The sequence below is a fragment of the Hippocampus guttulatus genome, chromosome 7 (genome assembly GCF_054856545.1).
Source record: "Hippocampus guttulatus isolate MCC_2025c chromosome 7, RoL_Hgut_1.0, whole genome shotgun sequence".
NCBI classification, from domain to species: Eukaryota; Metazoa; Chordata; class Actinopteri; order Syngnathiformes; family Syngnathidae; genus Hippocampus; species Hippocampus guttulatus.
In genome coordinates, this window is record NC_141267.1 from 20,603,474 (window position 1) to 20,621,474 (window position 18,001).

General features: G+C 43.9%; 2 protein-coding genes across 2 annotated transcripts; one reads left to right on the forward strand and one right to left on the reverse strand.

Moving 5' to 3' along the window:
* The first annotated feature begins 30 nt into the window (after positions 1 to 30).
* On the forward strand, positions 31 to 5,173 carry mpnd (MPN domain containing). Its single transcript, XM_086115253.1, has 13 exons — positions 31 to 231; positions 1,452 to 1,648; positions 1,758 to 1,979; positions 2,062 to 2,164; positions 2,535 to 2,613; positions 2,690 to 2,786; positions 2,904 to 2,976; positions 3,071 to 3,147; positions 3,247 to 3,415; positions 3,859 to 3,929; positions 4,217 to 4,306; positions 4,409 to 4,501; positions 4,634 to 5,173. The coding sequence occupies exons 1-13, from the start codon at positions 228 to 230 to the stop codon at positions 4,718 to 4,720; spliced, it is 1,362 nt and encodes a 453-aa protein (XP_085971379.1). The 5' UTR covers positions 31 to 227; the 3' UTR covers positions 4,721 to 5,173.
* Positions 5,171 to 16,555, reverse strand: sh3gl1b (SH3-domain GRB2-like 1b). The gene is made up of 9 exons (XM_086115255.1): positions 16,211 to 16,555; positions 13,304 to 13,372; positions 12,867 to 12,939; positions 12,619 to 12,762; positions 12,132 to 12,265; positions 11,891 to 12,049; positions 11,696 to 11,799; positions 10,686 to 10,819; positions 5,171 to 7,737 (listed from the first exon to the last, which is right to left on the reverse strand). The coding sequence occupies exons 1-9, from the start codon at positions 16,253 to 16,255 to the stop codon at positions 7,544 to 7,546; spliced, it is 1,056 nt and encodes a 351-aa protein (XP_085971381.1). The 5' UTR covers positions 16,256 to 16,555; the 3' UTR covers positions 5,171 to 7,543.
* Between the last annotated feature and the right edge of the window lie 1,446 nt (positions 16,556 to 18,001).

Genomic DNA, 18,001 nt, shown 5'->3' on the forward strand with positions numbered 1-18,001 from the left:
GAGGAAAAAGAAAGGGGAGGGGAGCCGACATTAAAGCAACACAAGGAAACGACCACAGCGCAGCCTTCATTTTAAGATTTTCAACATCCCGAGCCACCTTGAGCAGGGGGAAAACGGTACATCTTCGACCGGGAGCGAGAGAGAGAAAACCTCGATCCGGACTGGAAGCTCAAGCGGCCTGGCTTCCAGAGCTGGAGCGACTCGTTCCCGGCGCCCTCGGAGCCATCATGGGTGAGGAGGATGAATGAAAGTGGGCTTTAATTGTCATCCCGAAGGCTGAGGAGGACGAAAAAGGACGGAGGGGAGCGGGCCGCTTTTCTTGTCGAGGGGGAACCGTGTCCTGGCGGAACGCGGAAACAAAAAAGCTGACTAGCAGCGGTACTTTAGCGACAGTAAAAGGAGACGCGCCATTTGGGGGTCGTTTTGCCCCCTGAAAACACAAACAGGGGGCAGGGGGGGATTACTATTACTTTAGCGTATCGCAGCCACAATAGGAGGCTTTTATCACTTACACATTAAAGTCGATTATTTGACACTGAACAGTTTGGCAACCAAATCGTTATGCCCGCCGGAAGAAAACTAAAACAATTGGTCAACAGTAATTAGAGATAAACCCCCGTTTACCGCGTAGGATAAATAACACATCCATGCGCAGTTGGGGAGAAAAAATGGAAAAAACACATCGTAGAACCCCCATTCTTTAAATACGTCCAAACATATTAAAACGTACGTAAACCTATAAACGCCTTTTTGTGGATGTAAACTTTAGACCTGAAAAAAAGTGCAAGCATAAAATATAGCTAATTCTTTTAACTCTCATTGAAAATCATTTTTCCCTGTTAAAATGAATGGAAATGCCATTTATCCGCTCCAGTCTTTATACTCCCTCTGGTGTGCGCGCCTCGGCCACCGGAGGCAATATAATATCATACAGACGCAAACAAAGACGAGTTTTACAACGAAGTGACTCGGTAAACTGAAATCATTTTTCACAAAGACGATAAAGACTATTTCCCCAGTGACTCATGTTATACTGTGTGATTCAACTGCTTCGAAGTATTATAATACCGTCATAGATGCTATTTATAGGCTGTTTATAACATTTTGCATTGCATATGCAGGGTGTAACTGTTCACTGTTTACTTTGACAGTAAATTTCAACTGGGAATGGCAAGAGCTTGAAACCTCTATTTGGAATCGGTCAGTTTTTGCCAACCTGCTGCTTGTTGTCTTTTGCTAGCTGAAGTTGGCTGTAACATGTTTTGCTCTGACCAACCAATCAGAGGATGGAAAAATGCTGACATCGGCCCTGTTAGAACAGATTTGAAATCTGCTTGGTTATAGAAATGGTCCCATTGCTAAAATAGTTTATAATAGTTGTATAGTTCTATGCGCACCACCGGTAAAAGTTGAGAAGGTAACATTATTTACTGTGTTTGTGTTCTTCCCAGAGGTGCCCGGCTCACCTCAGGTGGTGGAAGATGCTGGCGAGGATGACGAGGAGGAGCTGAGCGGCGGCGAGGAGGCCGACCTGCGCTCCAGCTCGGGCCGAGGCTCGCTACTCACGCGGCGAGGCATCACGCTGCGGGTGCTCCTCAAGGACGGCCTGGTGGAGCCTGGCGATGGCGTGCTGGCCATTCACTACCTGGTAAGAAAATAGCACGTGACAGTGGGCCTGAAGTCTTTTTAACTGCTAAAAAAAAGGCTTCATCGTTGTGATCATGTTTGTTGCCGTGTCCGACGCTTCCTTCCATCAGGGTAAGAATTTCATCGGGGACCTGCTGAATGACGGCAAAATCCGCTGGGTGGAGACGGGTCAGATCTTCAACTCGCCGAGCGCCTGGGCCACCCACTGCAAGCGTCTGGTCAACCCGGCCAAGAAGTCCGGCTGCGGCTGGGCGTCGGTGCGCTACCGCGGGCAGAAGCTGGCCCAATACAAGACCACCTGGCTGCACAAGTACCAGCCCAGCGCAGACATGGTGAGGAAACGTGTTATCTAAATCACAAGCTGTCTTTCAGTGTAGGTCACGACTATCTCATTATTTGTTTTGCTGACGTCAGAGCCTGGTGAGTGAGGAAGATGACGACGAGGACGAAGAGGAAGGGAAATCAGCCATACAAGCAGAAGAGAAGAACAGAAACAACAAACCTGGAGGATTACACGGTACCCCCCCCCCCCCCCTCTGTAAATCTCCCTTCTGCTCCTCGGCAAATGGTTTCCTATTTCAAGGACGGCTGGCAGGAAGTTCTGTAACTTGACTTATCAGTTCGTTTTTAAAGAAGAGGGTGGGAAAAAAAAAAGACTTAAATTTGTGTCCGCATAAACATGCAATAAAGTCTCGGCCTTTAGCTTGGCACCAAAATCAGTAAAATGCAAATTCATGGGTACCAAACTGCAGGCTGTCGTTTTACGTTGTAGTACCACTCTTCACCACTAGATGCCAGACATGACTGAATGCTGCCGTATAACATAAGTCGGCCAAATAATTAGGATTTTTTTTGTGTGTTTGTTTGTTTGTTTGTTTTTGTTACAGATGCTCTGGCTCCGAGGAGAACGGACCGGGAAAGAATCCCAGTCAGATATTGCAATCTGGGCACCAGGGACGCTTCCAGGTCTTTAAAAGTCATCCTTGGTCAAAGTTTAGCGAGTCCTCCGGAGAGAACTAATGAGGTGACCTTGCATCCTCAGAGACCCTCACACGCTGGTGGAGCTGTCAGCCTTTTCGGCCATTAACAGGTTCCAGCCTTTCAACGTGGCCGTGTCTAGTAACGTGCTGCTGCTCATGGTAACGCGCAAACAGGCACACTAAAAACGTTTGGGGGGGGGGGCACACTCAAGGTGGGCTCAAACAATCATACACAAACGCCGTTACTCACATGCACTGTTTGCATTTCCTCCTGAGGACTTCCACTGCCACCTGACCACAAGTGAGGTGGTGGGATACCTTGGAGGACGGTGGGACACCAACACGCAATGTAAGTTTGACCTGAGAAGTTAAAAAAAAAAAAACAACAACAACAAAGAATCATGATAACGGAGCATCCTTCAAATCTTTTTGTGTTGTTTCAGTGCTGACCGTCTTACGGGCGTTCCCTTGTCGAACGAGACTGGCGGACAGAGACGCTGCCTCTGCTGTTGAAGAGGAGGTAACGCACAAAGCTACACACACACAAAATTGTCACACTCACTAAAAAGTCACAAAATTATTATTAATGATTTTTTCTTTCTTACCATGACGCATCCAGATCTGCCAAAACTTGTTCATGCGCGGCTTGTCCTTGGTTGGCTGGTACCACAGTCACCCTCGGGGTCCGGCCCTGCCGTCGCTGCAGGACATCGACTCGCAGATGGACCACCAGCTGAGGCTGCAGGGCTCCAACAACGGCTTCCAGCCGTGCCTTGGCGTCATCTGCGGTACACCTGCGCCTTGGGACTCTTTTGGATATTACAAATAGGGGCTGACCGATTAATCAGCTGGATGATTTAATTGGCCCGGTATTAGCACTTGTAAAAAAAAAAAAAAAAAAAAAAAAGCACTAAGCAGCCAATTTTTTAATTAAAATACAAATCAACACATTCAAACATAAAAAAAAAGCGGGCAATTTTTTTTCCTCTGTGTGGGAAAGTAAAAAAAAATACTAAAGGTAAAACAATGAAATATTCTGCCAGTAATTCATATCTTTACTGTGACTGTTAAGGGACCCCCCCCCCCCACCCCTCTCCCAAAAAATGTATCGGTTTATTCAGCAGTCATCGCCCTAAAAAAGAAAATCCATATTGGTCGCTCCCTATTACAACTTGTCATGTTTTAACATAAGTGAGGAAAATTTAAAAAATGCATTTCAACTGTTTTTCAGGACCGTATTATCACGGTAATCAAGGTGTGGCCTCCACTATTACGCCGTTCTGGGTCGTGCCACCGCCCGAGGTGAGCATGCAGCCGTTCAGGCATTTACATTGGATAAAAGTCATGCAACGTTTGGTGCATTCATTTAGCTGCCCCCCCCCCCCCCCCCACAATATTTCATTTCTTGAAAATGTGCATGTAAAGAATTAGAGTTGGTTCATTCTAATTATTGCACTGTGTAAACTATTTTACTTATTTATACTTCATCTACAACTGCTGTGGCCCGCGCAACCGTTTTAAAAATCCAACTTGTCCGCAAAGCACAAAGTTGACTTTTTTGGGGGGGGCGGGGGGTTCTTTCGTTGCAGCAAAGGCCCAACGACTACGGCATCCCCGTGGCTGTGGAGGTCACATATGTTCAAGACAACTTCCTCACCAGTGACGTCCTCAATGAGATGGTATCACCGTGTGTGGCAGAAAAAATAATAATAAATGACGCTAAGTGCAAAATAAGGTTTACATTTTTTTTTTTTTAAATCCTGACTGCAAATTGTTTGCAGGTGCTGCTGGTGGACTTCTACAAGGCCGCCCCGGACCTCGTCCACTTCAACCAGTACTGGTGTCCCGACACCACCATGATGGACAAGATCAAGGTGAGAGCAACAACTTCCAACATCAGCTTTATGGAACCATTTTTTTTATTGGGGTTTTGTGTTTGGTAACATTTTGACGGGGATTATTAATTAATGAAGTCAACGGTTCCTCGCTGCTCCATCCCCTCAAAGGGCTCGCTGAGCTGCCACGCCCCCAAGGACCAAGCCTACTCCCAGATCCTGGAGCACGTCTACAGCCAGCTGAGTGGCGTTCAGTGAGACGTGCGGACGGACCAATCGCTGCCGCGTTTAGTTTGCCTTCATCATTGATAAGACATTGATTGGGGGCAGAAAGTCTCATATGTCTATTTTTTTTTCTTTTTGGTCATTTTGTGAATGTTCACGTTTGTTGAGGGTACACACTGAGGTGATTTCACTGTATCTATAATGCCGTTTCTCAAAAGGTTTTAGGCTCCCGGAAGAGTAATAAGGAAAAAAATTTGCCTGCTCACGCACCCCAGTTTGAGACCGACTGTATTGTGCACTTGTGTCTTTTTCTCTTAACTTTTTATTTATTATCGCAACTGCATGAGAACAGAGCGATCCCGTAAGGCTGTTCTTCAAAAGCGTTTTCAACCAATACACACTGGAAATATTTAAAACAACTTTTTTTTTTCATATTTTGTATTTTTGTGCATTACATTTTCAGAAAATAAAAATAAATTCACCTTTCTTTTTGTCTTTTGTTTATTATAAGAAGTGGAGAGGGTCAGAAAAGATGCACATACACATAATGGTAATAAAAGACCAAATAATTGTGGTTAAATTCAGTTCTCAATACCAGAGGTAAAAAGGTGGCTTACATCTAACATTTTACAGGGTACAACAATGAAGAATATCATAAAGGACTACATGCCATTTTTTGTAATTGGTTTGGATATAAAAATAATACTATAGTGAGCCCGAATACGTGTAAGAACGATTCCGTTGAATATTTAAGACAGACTACACAAAACGTCGCGCTTTACAATCAGTAAATGAATGGGACTTTTGGAAAAAAAAAAGTTATCCGTGTATGTGAGGAAACAGCTGTAGTGTTGTAAAAGTTCCACGGGTTAGAAATTGTGGACCACTTAGAAAGTAGCTACTCCATTCGTTTTTGGTTTCCCACCTTTCTGTTCCAAAAGGCACTCTAAAGCAATTTTTTGTTGTTTTTTTTTCCTTCAACAGCGAGCAATCCATGCACAGTGCTATGATACCACGTGTAAACATATTAGACAAGGACCAAAACACAGTGGCGCTCTGGTTCTGGGGGGTGGTGGTAAATACACAAACACTGACAAAATGGTAAAAACATTTCCGAATCAAAGTTTTTTTCCCTTGATCGTTTTCCCTTTGACCGAGTTTGGAATCCTCAAACCGTACACAAATGGATTCTTGTTCAGTGGAAGCTCCAGAGTGGAACACAATCTGTTTGACCCACTGCTAAAGCCCTGACTAATATAAAACACATGCCATGGCGCCATTTTGGGGCCTAGCGCCTATGTTGGAGTGAGTGAAGGAACTTCAAATTCTTGCAACCTTGTAAAGCATCGGCTCTAAAAAGTGTTGAATATTACAAAACACCAGGTGAAACAATTTTGCCGCCTGATTTTTGCACCGTAAACGCTTGCTGTACATGAGGTCCATGAATTTAATGTCAACGTTAACATGTCTTAGCTCTTCCTTTCGCATCGTTATCATTACTTTCGTTAGATGAAATGACGTGGCTCGGTTAAACGTTTTGTTGTTTCAATGGACAATGTTTCACTCGCTTTTGTTTGTGTGTCAGTTTTACAGTAAACTTCCAAGACAAAAACCTTGAAGCATGCACGCTTTACTTCTTCCTTGGATGACTGCGAGCGAATCGTCTTTTCCTGAAAGTGATGTTAAAGGATAGTCTCCCATTTCTGGACTGCGTGAGAGTAAAAATAGTTGCTCCGCTGAGGAATACTTTAAAAAGTGTGTTCAATATTTTGGGGAGGGGTTGAACTCAAAACGTGTCTCACTGTTGGGCCGTTCCACTTTGGTGATTCCACTTGTATTAAAAGCACAGGAAGAGTTGAGATAAAAATCCAGAGCTTGGAAATACCTGCAAGGGAGACTTTTGCCACCCCCGCACCCGTCCAAAAAATGGAAGAGAGAAGCAGGAATTTCACATTACGGACAAAAAGACACAAACGCTGCCAGCAGCGTCGTCCTTTCAGGCACTGCGTGTGTAAAAGGGGCTCTATAAGGGGTCAGGACACACACTGAAACAAAATGGGGCAACGTGCACTTGTCAAGTGAAGCTAGCATCACTGAGATGCTGTAAGAAAACACTGTAGACTAAACCATTGAAAAGCCAAAACACTGAAGGCTATCTGGTGGCTATGGGAAGCTCTTTGAGCATTTTTTTCCATATTCTTGATATCCAGCTTAAGGTGCAAGTACGAGTACGCCCTTTGTCCTGAGCAAGACAAAAGTAGGACAAGCGTCGTACTAGTTCTGTAAGCGCACCACTCCAAAAAACATTTCTGCACATGAGTTCGGCCTTGGTTGACCTGAGTCCCACTCTGCTCCACAGGGTTCAATTTTGGGGCCCCTGCAGTTTTCATAGTATGTGCTGCCCTTGGAAATAAGCGTAAGAAAAGAAGGTTTTCCTTTCACTGCTATGTGGATGGACAATCGTTCTACTAGTGCACTTAGTTGCTTGTGAGGGCAAAGCGCTGACTAGTACTTGGACCTTCAACCGGCAATCAAGGTTATGGAATAAATGCTTCAACTGCCTTCCACAGGTATCATTTGTTGCTAGAAAGCGCTAGGCCGCGACGGTGTGGTTCAAAACCTCAGTCAGATTTTTAAAAAATTAAAAAGCAATTGTCAGAGTGGCTAGCAGGTGTCATCACTGAGTCGCTCAAATTTGAAACTGGGGGAGTATTGCATCAACCTGAGCTTTGCGTGCTTGCTTTGTCTCGGTCTAGAACTCAAGGGAAGATTTAAGAGTCCGTCCTCCGAGCGGAAGCGGCTCTCGTGTGGACCACGCCGGGTCTGTCTGAGGCCCCGCGCCCGACCCACTCTGCCTTAGTGGGGCAACGGCACCAGCACCTCCACGTAGTTGAGGGGGAAAAATCCAGACTGGCTGTTGAGCATCCCCTCATACCAGTTCTCGTCAATCTGATTGGTCAGCGTGATGATGTCGCCCTCGCGGAAGCCCAGTTCGCCCTCGTTCTCCGGCTCAAAGTCGTAGAGCGCCTTGCAGCTGGGCTGCTCCGGGGCTGCGGCCGAGGGGGAGGGAAATGCAGGACTTTTTACCACAGCATTACAGACAATGTCATAACATCCTGAGTCACCGGTTTTCTTGTAGTGTCATCTCCTGCTTGGTGGTTATTTTAAAAAAGAAAAAAAAAGTTCCTTACTGTCCGTAACAATTACATCCTGTTCATTTTCCATGCACACATACTCCCCATTTGTCCTCTGATACTAAAAACAGGCACGGTGAATTTGTTATCCTTTCCATTGTTTCGAGATTCCCTCAAGACCCTTTAAACTACTGGTCCACGTTTCTGCGGGAAATCCTCAGAGCCGTTAGAATCTGACCGAGAAAATGCTGCTTTCTAGTGGGTATACGCCAGGTGCCAAGACGGCTTTCAACACGGCTATGTTTCAGCCCCGCCTCTTGCAGGCAGGTACGCCCCGCTCGCAGTAGCAGTCATGGCGTGTCGACAAATTGGTTCCGCGAGCTATTATAAGCTTCATTTAATGTAACAAGTGTCACCAAAAACACATTAGGGTCCAATTTTTCTTCTGATAAACCATACAGTGGTACCACTACTTACAAATGTATCTTCATACGAAATGTTCGAGTTACAAAACGCCTCAAGAGAAAAATATTATCCTTTGCTACGAAAGAAATTCAAGATACGAAAGGTAAAAAATACAGTATAGGCTGTTGCTCGCAGCTCAGAGTTTCCTGAACACAACATACTTATAGCTGCTCTGCCATTGGCTATTAGCTAGCATCATCCTGGCATCCCATTGGCTAAGAGGGATCTCTACCATATGTGTCTATGCAGGTTCCTCGTCATTCGCCCCTCAGGCCATGAGGTGTTCAGATCGTTTTTTGTAAATGTGAATCACCCAATACAAGTGTTCACCAGTCGGGCGATCGCTCATTTTCAAAGGACCGTTAAAAGCCGACAAAAGCAAACGTCCTTGGATCAATTCTTGACAAAACACCAGGCAAAAACCACTTCTGAGAGACAACACGGACTAAAGAGGGCAAAAGAACGATGAGGACGCATTTAAAAGTTAAATGACCATCATTTTTATTCTATATTCTATGTTTTTTACATTATGCACAACTCTCATTTATTGTGCAATAATCTAATTGTAACAAATATTTGTTACATATTTTGATGCTTTATAAAACATTTATGTCTGAATTTTGGGGTGGCTTGGAACGGATTAGGGCATTTACATGGAAAACGCGTCTCTACTTACATTTTCTAATTAAGAAATTTCTTCCGGAACATATTAATTTCGTAAGTAGAGGTACCACTGTATATATATTTTTTTCCATCTGACCACCACAGGTACACTACAAATCCTGAGCGTGGGTACTTCTCCCCCCACAACTCTGCCTTCCCACTACCCGTGTCACTGATCTGATCTGGGAGCAGCGGGAGCTCCGTGCACAAAGAAACTGCACAATCGTCATTGAACAATTCATTCTTTGTGTGGCGTCACTGTCGAGCTGGAGAGGCGCAAAGAGCTCATCACTCCTCCCGTTGTTACGTCTCGAAAAGGTATTTGACACTGACACGAATGGAACTGCCTACGTTAAGTGAAACACTTGAGGGATTTTGGGCACATTCTTTCAATTATTAATTTCCAACCTGCATGGAATAAATAGTGGTCGAATTTGTGGAATATTAAAACCATTTTCTATGGGTAAAATAGAGCGTACCCCAAACGACTTTGGATGTGGGGGGGGGGGGGGGCGTTGCCCTTGTTGTTAGTTAAAAGAGAAGTCAAGTGAAACATTTTCTTCACAATAATATGTTCGATGTGGCCCCACGAGTGTAAACACGGTATTCCGATGTGTACTGCTTTTGTAAAAATGAAATAAGTGACCAAATCCACCGATTTTTAGACATCTCAGGGGGCGGCTATTTTGCCACTTGCTGTTGACTGAAAATGACATCCGTTGCCTTTTTTTGTAAGCTTGCAAATGTCACATGAGCAAACTCGAAAAAGAGGTGAGCCGTGATTGGTCGCTACCCGAGTCCAAGAATCCCCCTAAAATAAAATAAACAACCATTCATTGAAATGTACATTTCAGACTGTAGTAGTTTGAAAACGTGAGCTTAGACCCTTTTCAAATGTAAAATAGTTAGAAAATACTAATGTTAACATGAGCAAAATTAGAAGCCGCATGTAATTCATACACGATAGTGTCGTGGTTCGTGAATGCCGAAATGTCACACGTCGTGCGGGGTAAGAGCAAACCGTGTTCAGTGCACTTTGGTGGTAAATGATAAAGATGATTGACAAGATGCAGTGCAATGCACAAATATGTTTCAACAGCACATGATTTAAAATCGTGGCAATTTGAGTTCCTTTTTTGAAGAAAAAAACACAACAAAAATGTGCTTCCGCTCAGCACGCAGGATGTGGATGCGTTTCACCACGTGCAACGTTAGCAATGAAAACATGAAGCCATGAGGCGCATGTGTTGAAACTCCTCGACAATTTAGTTTGTGTTCTGCTTTCTACTTTTCACAAGCTCCCCCCTGCCCCCGGCAAAAAAAAAAAAAAGCAACCCAAAACAAACACTTAATACCACAGGAAAAATTCATGCTCCGCCCACTTTGACTCACGCAATGTTTGCTTCCGCAAAGAGAATCTGGCCCAGTGAATTGATCGTTCTGGTGATGTCACGGGGAAGAGGACCAAGGTCAGTCAGACAATGGCCAGCCAAAAGAGACACACACACACACACACACACACAGAAAGACGCCAGATGTGTGCGACATATCTGTGCTGTGTTGCACTGACTCATGAAGGTCTTGTGCAATCACGTTGGAAATGGCTGGAATGTTTCTTGGCTCAGTTTCACAGAAACAGACGTGTCCTCAAATCCGTGCTGCAGTTTTCCCGGAATCGCCGGACATGTTGTGTGTCCCCTTCCAAATGAAATTCAGCAAATTTATGAGTGCCTCACCTGAGTTGCGAGAAGGCGGCGGGGCCATTGAGGTGGTGTAGCCCCCGTTGGAGTGGTTGTCTTCTCCGAAGTCAAACAAAGGTTTGGGCTTGGGCGTGTATTCGCGTCTGGGTCGGGACTGGGCCTCAGTCATCCTGTTCAAAAAGACGCGCGCGTCAATCACATGACCACTATAGCTCGTTTTGAAGATCACTTCAATGTCCAGGTTGTGCCTTCATTGCAGTACCATGCGAGGCCACAACATGCCGGACGGCGCTGAGTTCTACTAAAAAAGAGAGCAAGATTTCGAGCAAGAAGAGAAGAAGAGACAAAGAAGGTCCAGCCCCAAAAGGCTAAAGTAGTCATTGTCGCTCCCACAGATGGGATACTTTATATGCATGTGAGTTGTTTTTTTTGTTTGTATGGTCTGTTTGAATGTCTTGCTGCTCCGTGTGCTCCTTTCGGCTCTTTGAAGTAACAGTAACAGTATAATGACAGTAACATCTGTGCTAATTTCCATGAGCCCATCTTGAGGTTTTCCTATCACATGCTAGCATAAAGCCAGCAAACATTCATTTCACGGTCTGGTTGAACATTTAGGTATTTAAACATGCAATATTTAACTTTTACATTCCACAAGACGTACTTGTACGTCTTTTTAAAATTAGGCCCCGCCTACCAAGGATGTACTTGTACGTCTAAGTCTTTTTTTTTTTTTTGCGTCAGAGAGGAGGAGGGTCTGATGCAATCTGTGAATGAGAATAAGCCGTTTGCATAGTAAATCATGTAAAAAAGCAGTAGGTGGCAGTGGTGCCTCACGTGTTTGAAAATGCATGATTTAACAAAAAGCTCTCTTATCCCCCGCCACAAGCCGTATATTTCATTTTACAGCGAGCATTCCCCCCACCCCGTTTTGAAGTGTGAACTGATATTGCCAGATCAATACTAAGTGCAGCCATGATGTTTTCCTGAAGCTCAGTGTATGCGCGCGTGTGTGCGAGTTGTATACACAAGGCGGTATGTTACCACACCTTTCTCCGAGCTTGTCAGACAGCTCCTCCAGGACCTGGACTGCTTGCCGGTGATACTGCAGCTGGGATTCCACCAGAGACGAGAGCTGGCTCACCTGCTCAATCTACTCATAAACACACAACACGGTGTTCCGACCAAACTACGTCACGGATGCCGGTCCAGCAGTACGCTCAAGTGAATAAGCGAGTGCTCACGTCGGTCTCCAGCAGGTTATACATGCTGGTCTCTGCGACTTCCTTCGACTCGTGAAACTTCTCCAGGGCCTGTCGGATGTCCTCATCGGGAATTTTGCCCTGCCGCTTTTTTTTGTAGTCGTAATCCAGACGGCGACCTTCCAGCTTCTTGAGGTGGTGCTGCGAACCGACGGAATCACAGAATGTCTCCACAGCGCACCCCCCTGGCGAAATGCGGCGCGTCGCGTCGGGTAAAAAAAACCTGAATTTCTCGGAGGTCCTTGTCGCAGAGGCCTTGCAACGGGTCGATGAAGTTCTGTTTGACGTCAATGTCTAGCGAGTCTTTGACTTCCGCCATTCTCTTCATGGCTTCCCCGACTTCCACGAGTGCGCCACCTGGAGGCGGACATGAACATGTCAGCGACGCAATAAAGCGTCGACATTTTGGCCACACTTTGCAAATGTGTGTTTTGCTGCTGCCATTTAGCGCTGATGAAATGATTCAGACCCACATGCTAAAATGTGTTAGGCAATTAAAAAAAAAATTTGTATCATTCTCCACCAGCATGCTTTGGAGAAATTTAAGTTTCAAACATATTTTTTTTGAAAGTCCAGGAAAATCCTGTGAATGACAAGCACCTTTGTGTATCGTACGGTCGCCTGATTTGCTGGTATACGTTATTATCCGAGTAAATAATATGACAGGATAAAGATTCAATTTTGCGGCACGACGTGGTTCTCCTACTTACCAAAGTTAGTCTCCTCTCCCAGTTCTCTTCCATACTTGGTCATGCATTCTCCCAGAAGCCCCTCGGCTTGGGGGTAGCCGGGGTTCTTCACCTGACCGCGGATTTTCGACATGGTGTTCAACATGGATAGTTTGGCCCTCGATGCTGCGGCAGGGCAGAGAGAAGGAAGCTGATGAAACGCTTCCAAAATCCTGCAATATAATATTGTAAATATGCAAACGGCCCCCCCCCATCCTCCTCTCTCTCACCGGGGTTGGGTTGGAGATATTCGGATGTTTTGGAGATCATTTCTGCGACAGCCTTACTGGTCACGTCCACTTTCTACAGGGGAAACGGCATGAACATCAACAGCAAATAAAATTCCAGGAATTTACCCCGTATAAAAAAAAGAAAATGATGAGGAATAAACAGGATTTTTCCAAATTGATGGTTGGCTTTATTTGCTGCTGTTCATTTCAATCTGCAGAGTAGTCATTCTTAAAAAAAAAAAAAAAAGAATAACAAAAACAATCCCATCTACGCGCTTATGTGGGCCGAGATTTTCTTCAGGGCCCTTTTCACTCTCGCAAAGGGTGTGACGTGTGTTGACCTACTCGTGTCCACTTTATTGACTAAGAAAACCTTTTTTTTTTGGCTATTGTTGGCTCTCTCATTGTTCATTTTGAAAACGAATCTGTTGCCTTACCCGCTCCAGATCTCTGAAGTCGTCATCAAGTTTGGTTCCTTCAGCGCCGCCAACTTTCTCACTCACCATCTAGCGGCAGAGAGGAGGAAGACAAAGAGCCAGGGGGGGTGAAAAGTGTGTGGGGGAAGGGGGGGGGGGAGAAGTATAAAGGGTGAGCTCATTTCATGAGGCCCATAAGGTTCTAATAGACAAATCCACACGCCTGCTCCGCAGCTAGACGCCACCATTTGCTTGACTGTATTGTTTTGGTGCAAGGACTAATTGCTTCAGTCTTGTTGACTTCGGGCTCGGCGACTTTGTGCATCTGTCCCGTTCTGTTTTAGGTTCCTCCCGGATCCATTGGCCGTAAACACCAACTTAGATAACGGCGATGATTTACAGCCCTGGGTTGCAGTATAACTGTGTGACCCACTTTATAAGCATAATAAATACACTTTTCTTTTTAACCCTCACGTCATGCTCATACTTTTGCCAGCAATCTGTTTCAGGTTTCAGTATCGATGACCAAAAAAAAAAGTGAGTAATTATCAGATCTGGCAAATGTCACATGAGGATGATGGAACCAAAAATAGTTTGAATTATTGGTAAGGCTTGAAATCCTTTTGTCATGGCTGGAATTATATATTTTTTTGTGTTAAGGCTAAGGTTGAAACGCAGCCTTGAGACAGTCACGTCACAAGATAGTCTTTGCCGACTCGACATCACAGAAATCAAGATTTGTGTCTCCGGAGGTCTCCGGGTTCAAGTTCGCTTATCTATGAGAAGGGAGCTCGAACGGCTGGATTTATATGACGGTTCAAGGGACTTTGCTTTTTCTTTTTCTTTTTTCTTTGACTCCAGAGAGGCGCACTTCGCATATGTGTCATTGAATCAGATTGTGTGTCAGCCTCAGATTGGAATCGGACCGCTTCCAAATATGGATAAAAAGTCAGATACAAATTGGATCGCTGCCCATCTGAGCGTAGCATCGACGCATCAATCAGATCAACAAAGAGGCCGCGCATTTACTACAAGTTGTATTCATGAGCTGAGATTCACGAACTAAACCCCTCGTTCGATTCGAGAAGATCAAGTGAACTTTTTATGAATTATTAAACGTATCATGGAAATGATATGCTGTCAGGAAATACACAGTGGTCAAGTTCCCAAATGTATTTATTTTTTACTAAATTAAATGCAACAACCTGATACTTGCGTCCGTGCCCTCACGTCACTGCAACATTTTTGTTTACATGCACACAAGCTGAAGGAAACGGAGCAGAAAACAACCAAGAAATCGAGCAATGTCAATGTTATACTTTTGTGGTGAATAATTAACAATTTTTGGTCCAATTAAGCAAAATTGGATAAATCCCCGGAGGTCACCCGATGATCATCTCTCACATCAACAGACTGCCTTCGAGGTTTCACTGGAACTGTCGAGGAGCTCAATGCCATAAAATGCAACTTTTACCCTCTGGCCATTCTAGCTGTCAAACGTGATTTTTGTTTGTCTGGTCATTAAGGTTCAATGCTTTTGGAGTTAATGATGATGTAAAAGCAGGCGAGAAAAGGAGAGGAGATAAACAAGGATGTGCGCACTGCTGGGCACTGATATCCAGTCCCGCTTCCTGTATGCCTCCAGTGAGGAAAATCCGAGCTGTGTCAACTGTTATTGAGAAGAGGGAAAACAAAGGAGGTGCAGCCCAAATAATAATAATAAAAAAAGGGGAAAGTAGCACTTATTTTGATGCGTTTAACGGTGTTGGACTGCATATTTAGGACCTGGGCCTTTCGTGACGAGTTACACAACTGAATCCCACCATTATCACATCGCAATTATAGAAGCCATCAAAACTACACAATACAGCAAAATAAACAGTACACCGCTAACATTGATATTCTACCTTTTGGTGTTGATTTAAGATACGTTGCCTGTATTTTTTTTTTTAAGTGTAAAAAGAACCCAAACTATTTCCTCATGGCTGACCGCATTCGTTCCATTTTATTTCTACACACAGTGGTGATTGCGTCTGAAGTTGCATTTGTCTGTGTGGGAAATGATCCCAGTTGAAACTTCAAGACAGAGATTTTGGTCCCAACTTAGTGGTTTGAATTAATCGATTAATTGTTTCCGCGCTAGTTCGGATAATGTTTAGCGTCCACTTCTGGTGTTTATACACAAGCTCGTCTGACATTGCAACACGTTCTAACCGTCAGGGATCTGTCTGTGTTCCTGACAGGAAGCCTGAGGCAGAAACCAAATGTCTTTCCTGCTTAGATCAGCAGGGGTGGTGAAGAACAAGACATTCTTTTTCAGAATCCTTGCCCGGGTTGAGTAGAAGTAGGATTAGAAGTCCCACGTTTACGATTAATTCTCATCAATTGTGTGGCCAAAGACATCATTGGGGGTTCACAATCTATGTCATGGGTGATTTGTGGATCTCCTGGATTTAAATAACAAACAAAAAAAGGCTAACAACACAGCTGGAGTGGAAAAGAGGTCACCAGGTCTTCCAGAAAGTTGACACATTTCCAGATACATTCAAAAGTTGTTTGCTTCTCGACCGTGACTCACCGGGAGGCTGAAAGAACGATCGTCGGTGAACTTTGGTAAATAAAAATTCAAAGGGAACGAAACGCCTGGAAGATTCACCTCCACTTTAATTAGCTTGGGGGTGGGGAGGAGGAGACAAAACACACGAAACACAAAAACACTAAACGCATCGGGAAATGCAACATTTGCTTTTTTTAGTGTTAGTGCACCAAGAAGTAAACAGGGGTTAACAGTTCATTAGCATGAGCAGAAACTCAATCGCGTTAGCTTGAACGCTAAGGGAAGCTAACTACGAGAGTTTGTTAGCTAGCCGAACCCAAGCGGGGTAGTGGTGGTGGTGAACTGGGCTGAAGAAGAAAAGTTCCACAAACCTGACTCGCTTTATAAAACTGCTTCTTCAAGCCTGCCACGGACATTTTGGCAGTGTCTTCAACTTCACGGCGTTTTCGTGGCGTGAAAGTGTCCCAAGTTGGCCGCGCAGCGTTGGGGGCAAAACGAGTGGAAATGATTCGGAGGTATCATAGGATTGCACAGATGTCCGTCAACTGGGTCGGGACACGCCGACTGACCACGTCCACGTCCACGTCCGCGGGGGAGTTGTCCCACTGTCACCGGACATACACCGGCTAGACTGTTCCCGAAGTGTAATTTAGTGCAGTGGTGAATTGTGGCGAGTGTCCACGTATTCACACAAACAAATCTGTGGAGGAATGAAATGATTCTGGGGCGAGTTTCAATGTGTGTTGGGTGGCGGGGGTGAGAACTCTTGCATTGGTGTCTACCACCACCGTGTGGTTGCGATTGGAGGTGCAGGTCACCAGGCCAGATGTTCTCGTTGCTCTTACATTAAAGCACACTTTTTACTCGGTCGTCAGAGACAAACTTCACTTGTCATATAGGCTGAAAATGATCATTTACCTCACTCACACAACAAGAAAACCTTTCGCGCCAAATTACAGTGACGTACGGTGAGATTCATGGCTGGTGAGGCATTAATATAAACATTTAGTGCACTACAACTTTATTCATATAGCGCATTTCACAACAGCTGCAGCTGTAACAGAGCCCTTTACATATAACATAAAATAAAAATAATACAGCAAAAAAAAAAAAAATAAAACAATAAATTAAACCACAAATGAATGATATGGACATATACACAGTCGGCATTAGAAAACAATAGAACATTTTCAGTCTTGTGTTGGGCCCAAAGCCAAAGAATCAAGATGTGTCTTCAAACGAATTTTAAAAATGGAAACAAATAGAAGTATATTAAAATGAAGTCTAAAATGTACTGGGAGATTACAGTGAATCTTTTCTCGAAAGTATGTGTTATGTTACGATCTTGTTTGAAAAATAGTACTGTAATTGAAATAAACCACTGCGCAAATCACTTGTTGCCCAGTGAGTCAGGGGCTTCTAGGGGACCTCCACTGAGTTACAACTACCTAACATTCCTTCCGTCAAACCAAAACTTTGGCTTGGAAACATTGAGTCTTTTAGATGTATTTTTCCAATCTTTTTTTTGATGTTGTTGTTCCTGTTGGTCATAATTTTCCAGTGTTCCAATAAAATGACTGAAAAGTATGCTTAAATTCTGTCTCTAAACCAGATTTGAAACAATATTACTGTTGACCAGAAGGTGTCAGAAATGCACTACTTTTTACGGTTCAAAATTGGATTATGCGAGTTATGCTGTCAATAGATTATAGAATGAAATAAATGTTCACTCAAACATATACCTACGAATGTCAAAATAAGAGGAAGTGATAATTTTGCGCTGGTCTCTATTTTTTTCACAAAGCTGTATCATAAACCAAGCAAACTGCGATATCCGACATGCAAAATATGTCATTAACGTTTCACAAAATGTACTATATTTATTAAATCTGCTATCTGCATTTCATGACCCGAGTAAAGAAAACATTGCATGGCAAAAACGTCAGTTTAATTTGCCTTTAGAGGACATGAAAATTTCACGTACAATTTATGAACAGCTGTGCTTTGAGATACAAGCGATTTTGCGATCTGATCGTTTGGCCAATTTTTGGCTGCAAACTTTTTACCATTTCCAGCTGAACTATAGCGTGAAACTAAATATCAAACAAATATAATTACATATTGTGTATTTAAAACAGCCACATAGCTTTGCCTTAGGAAAG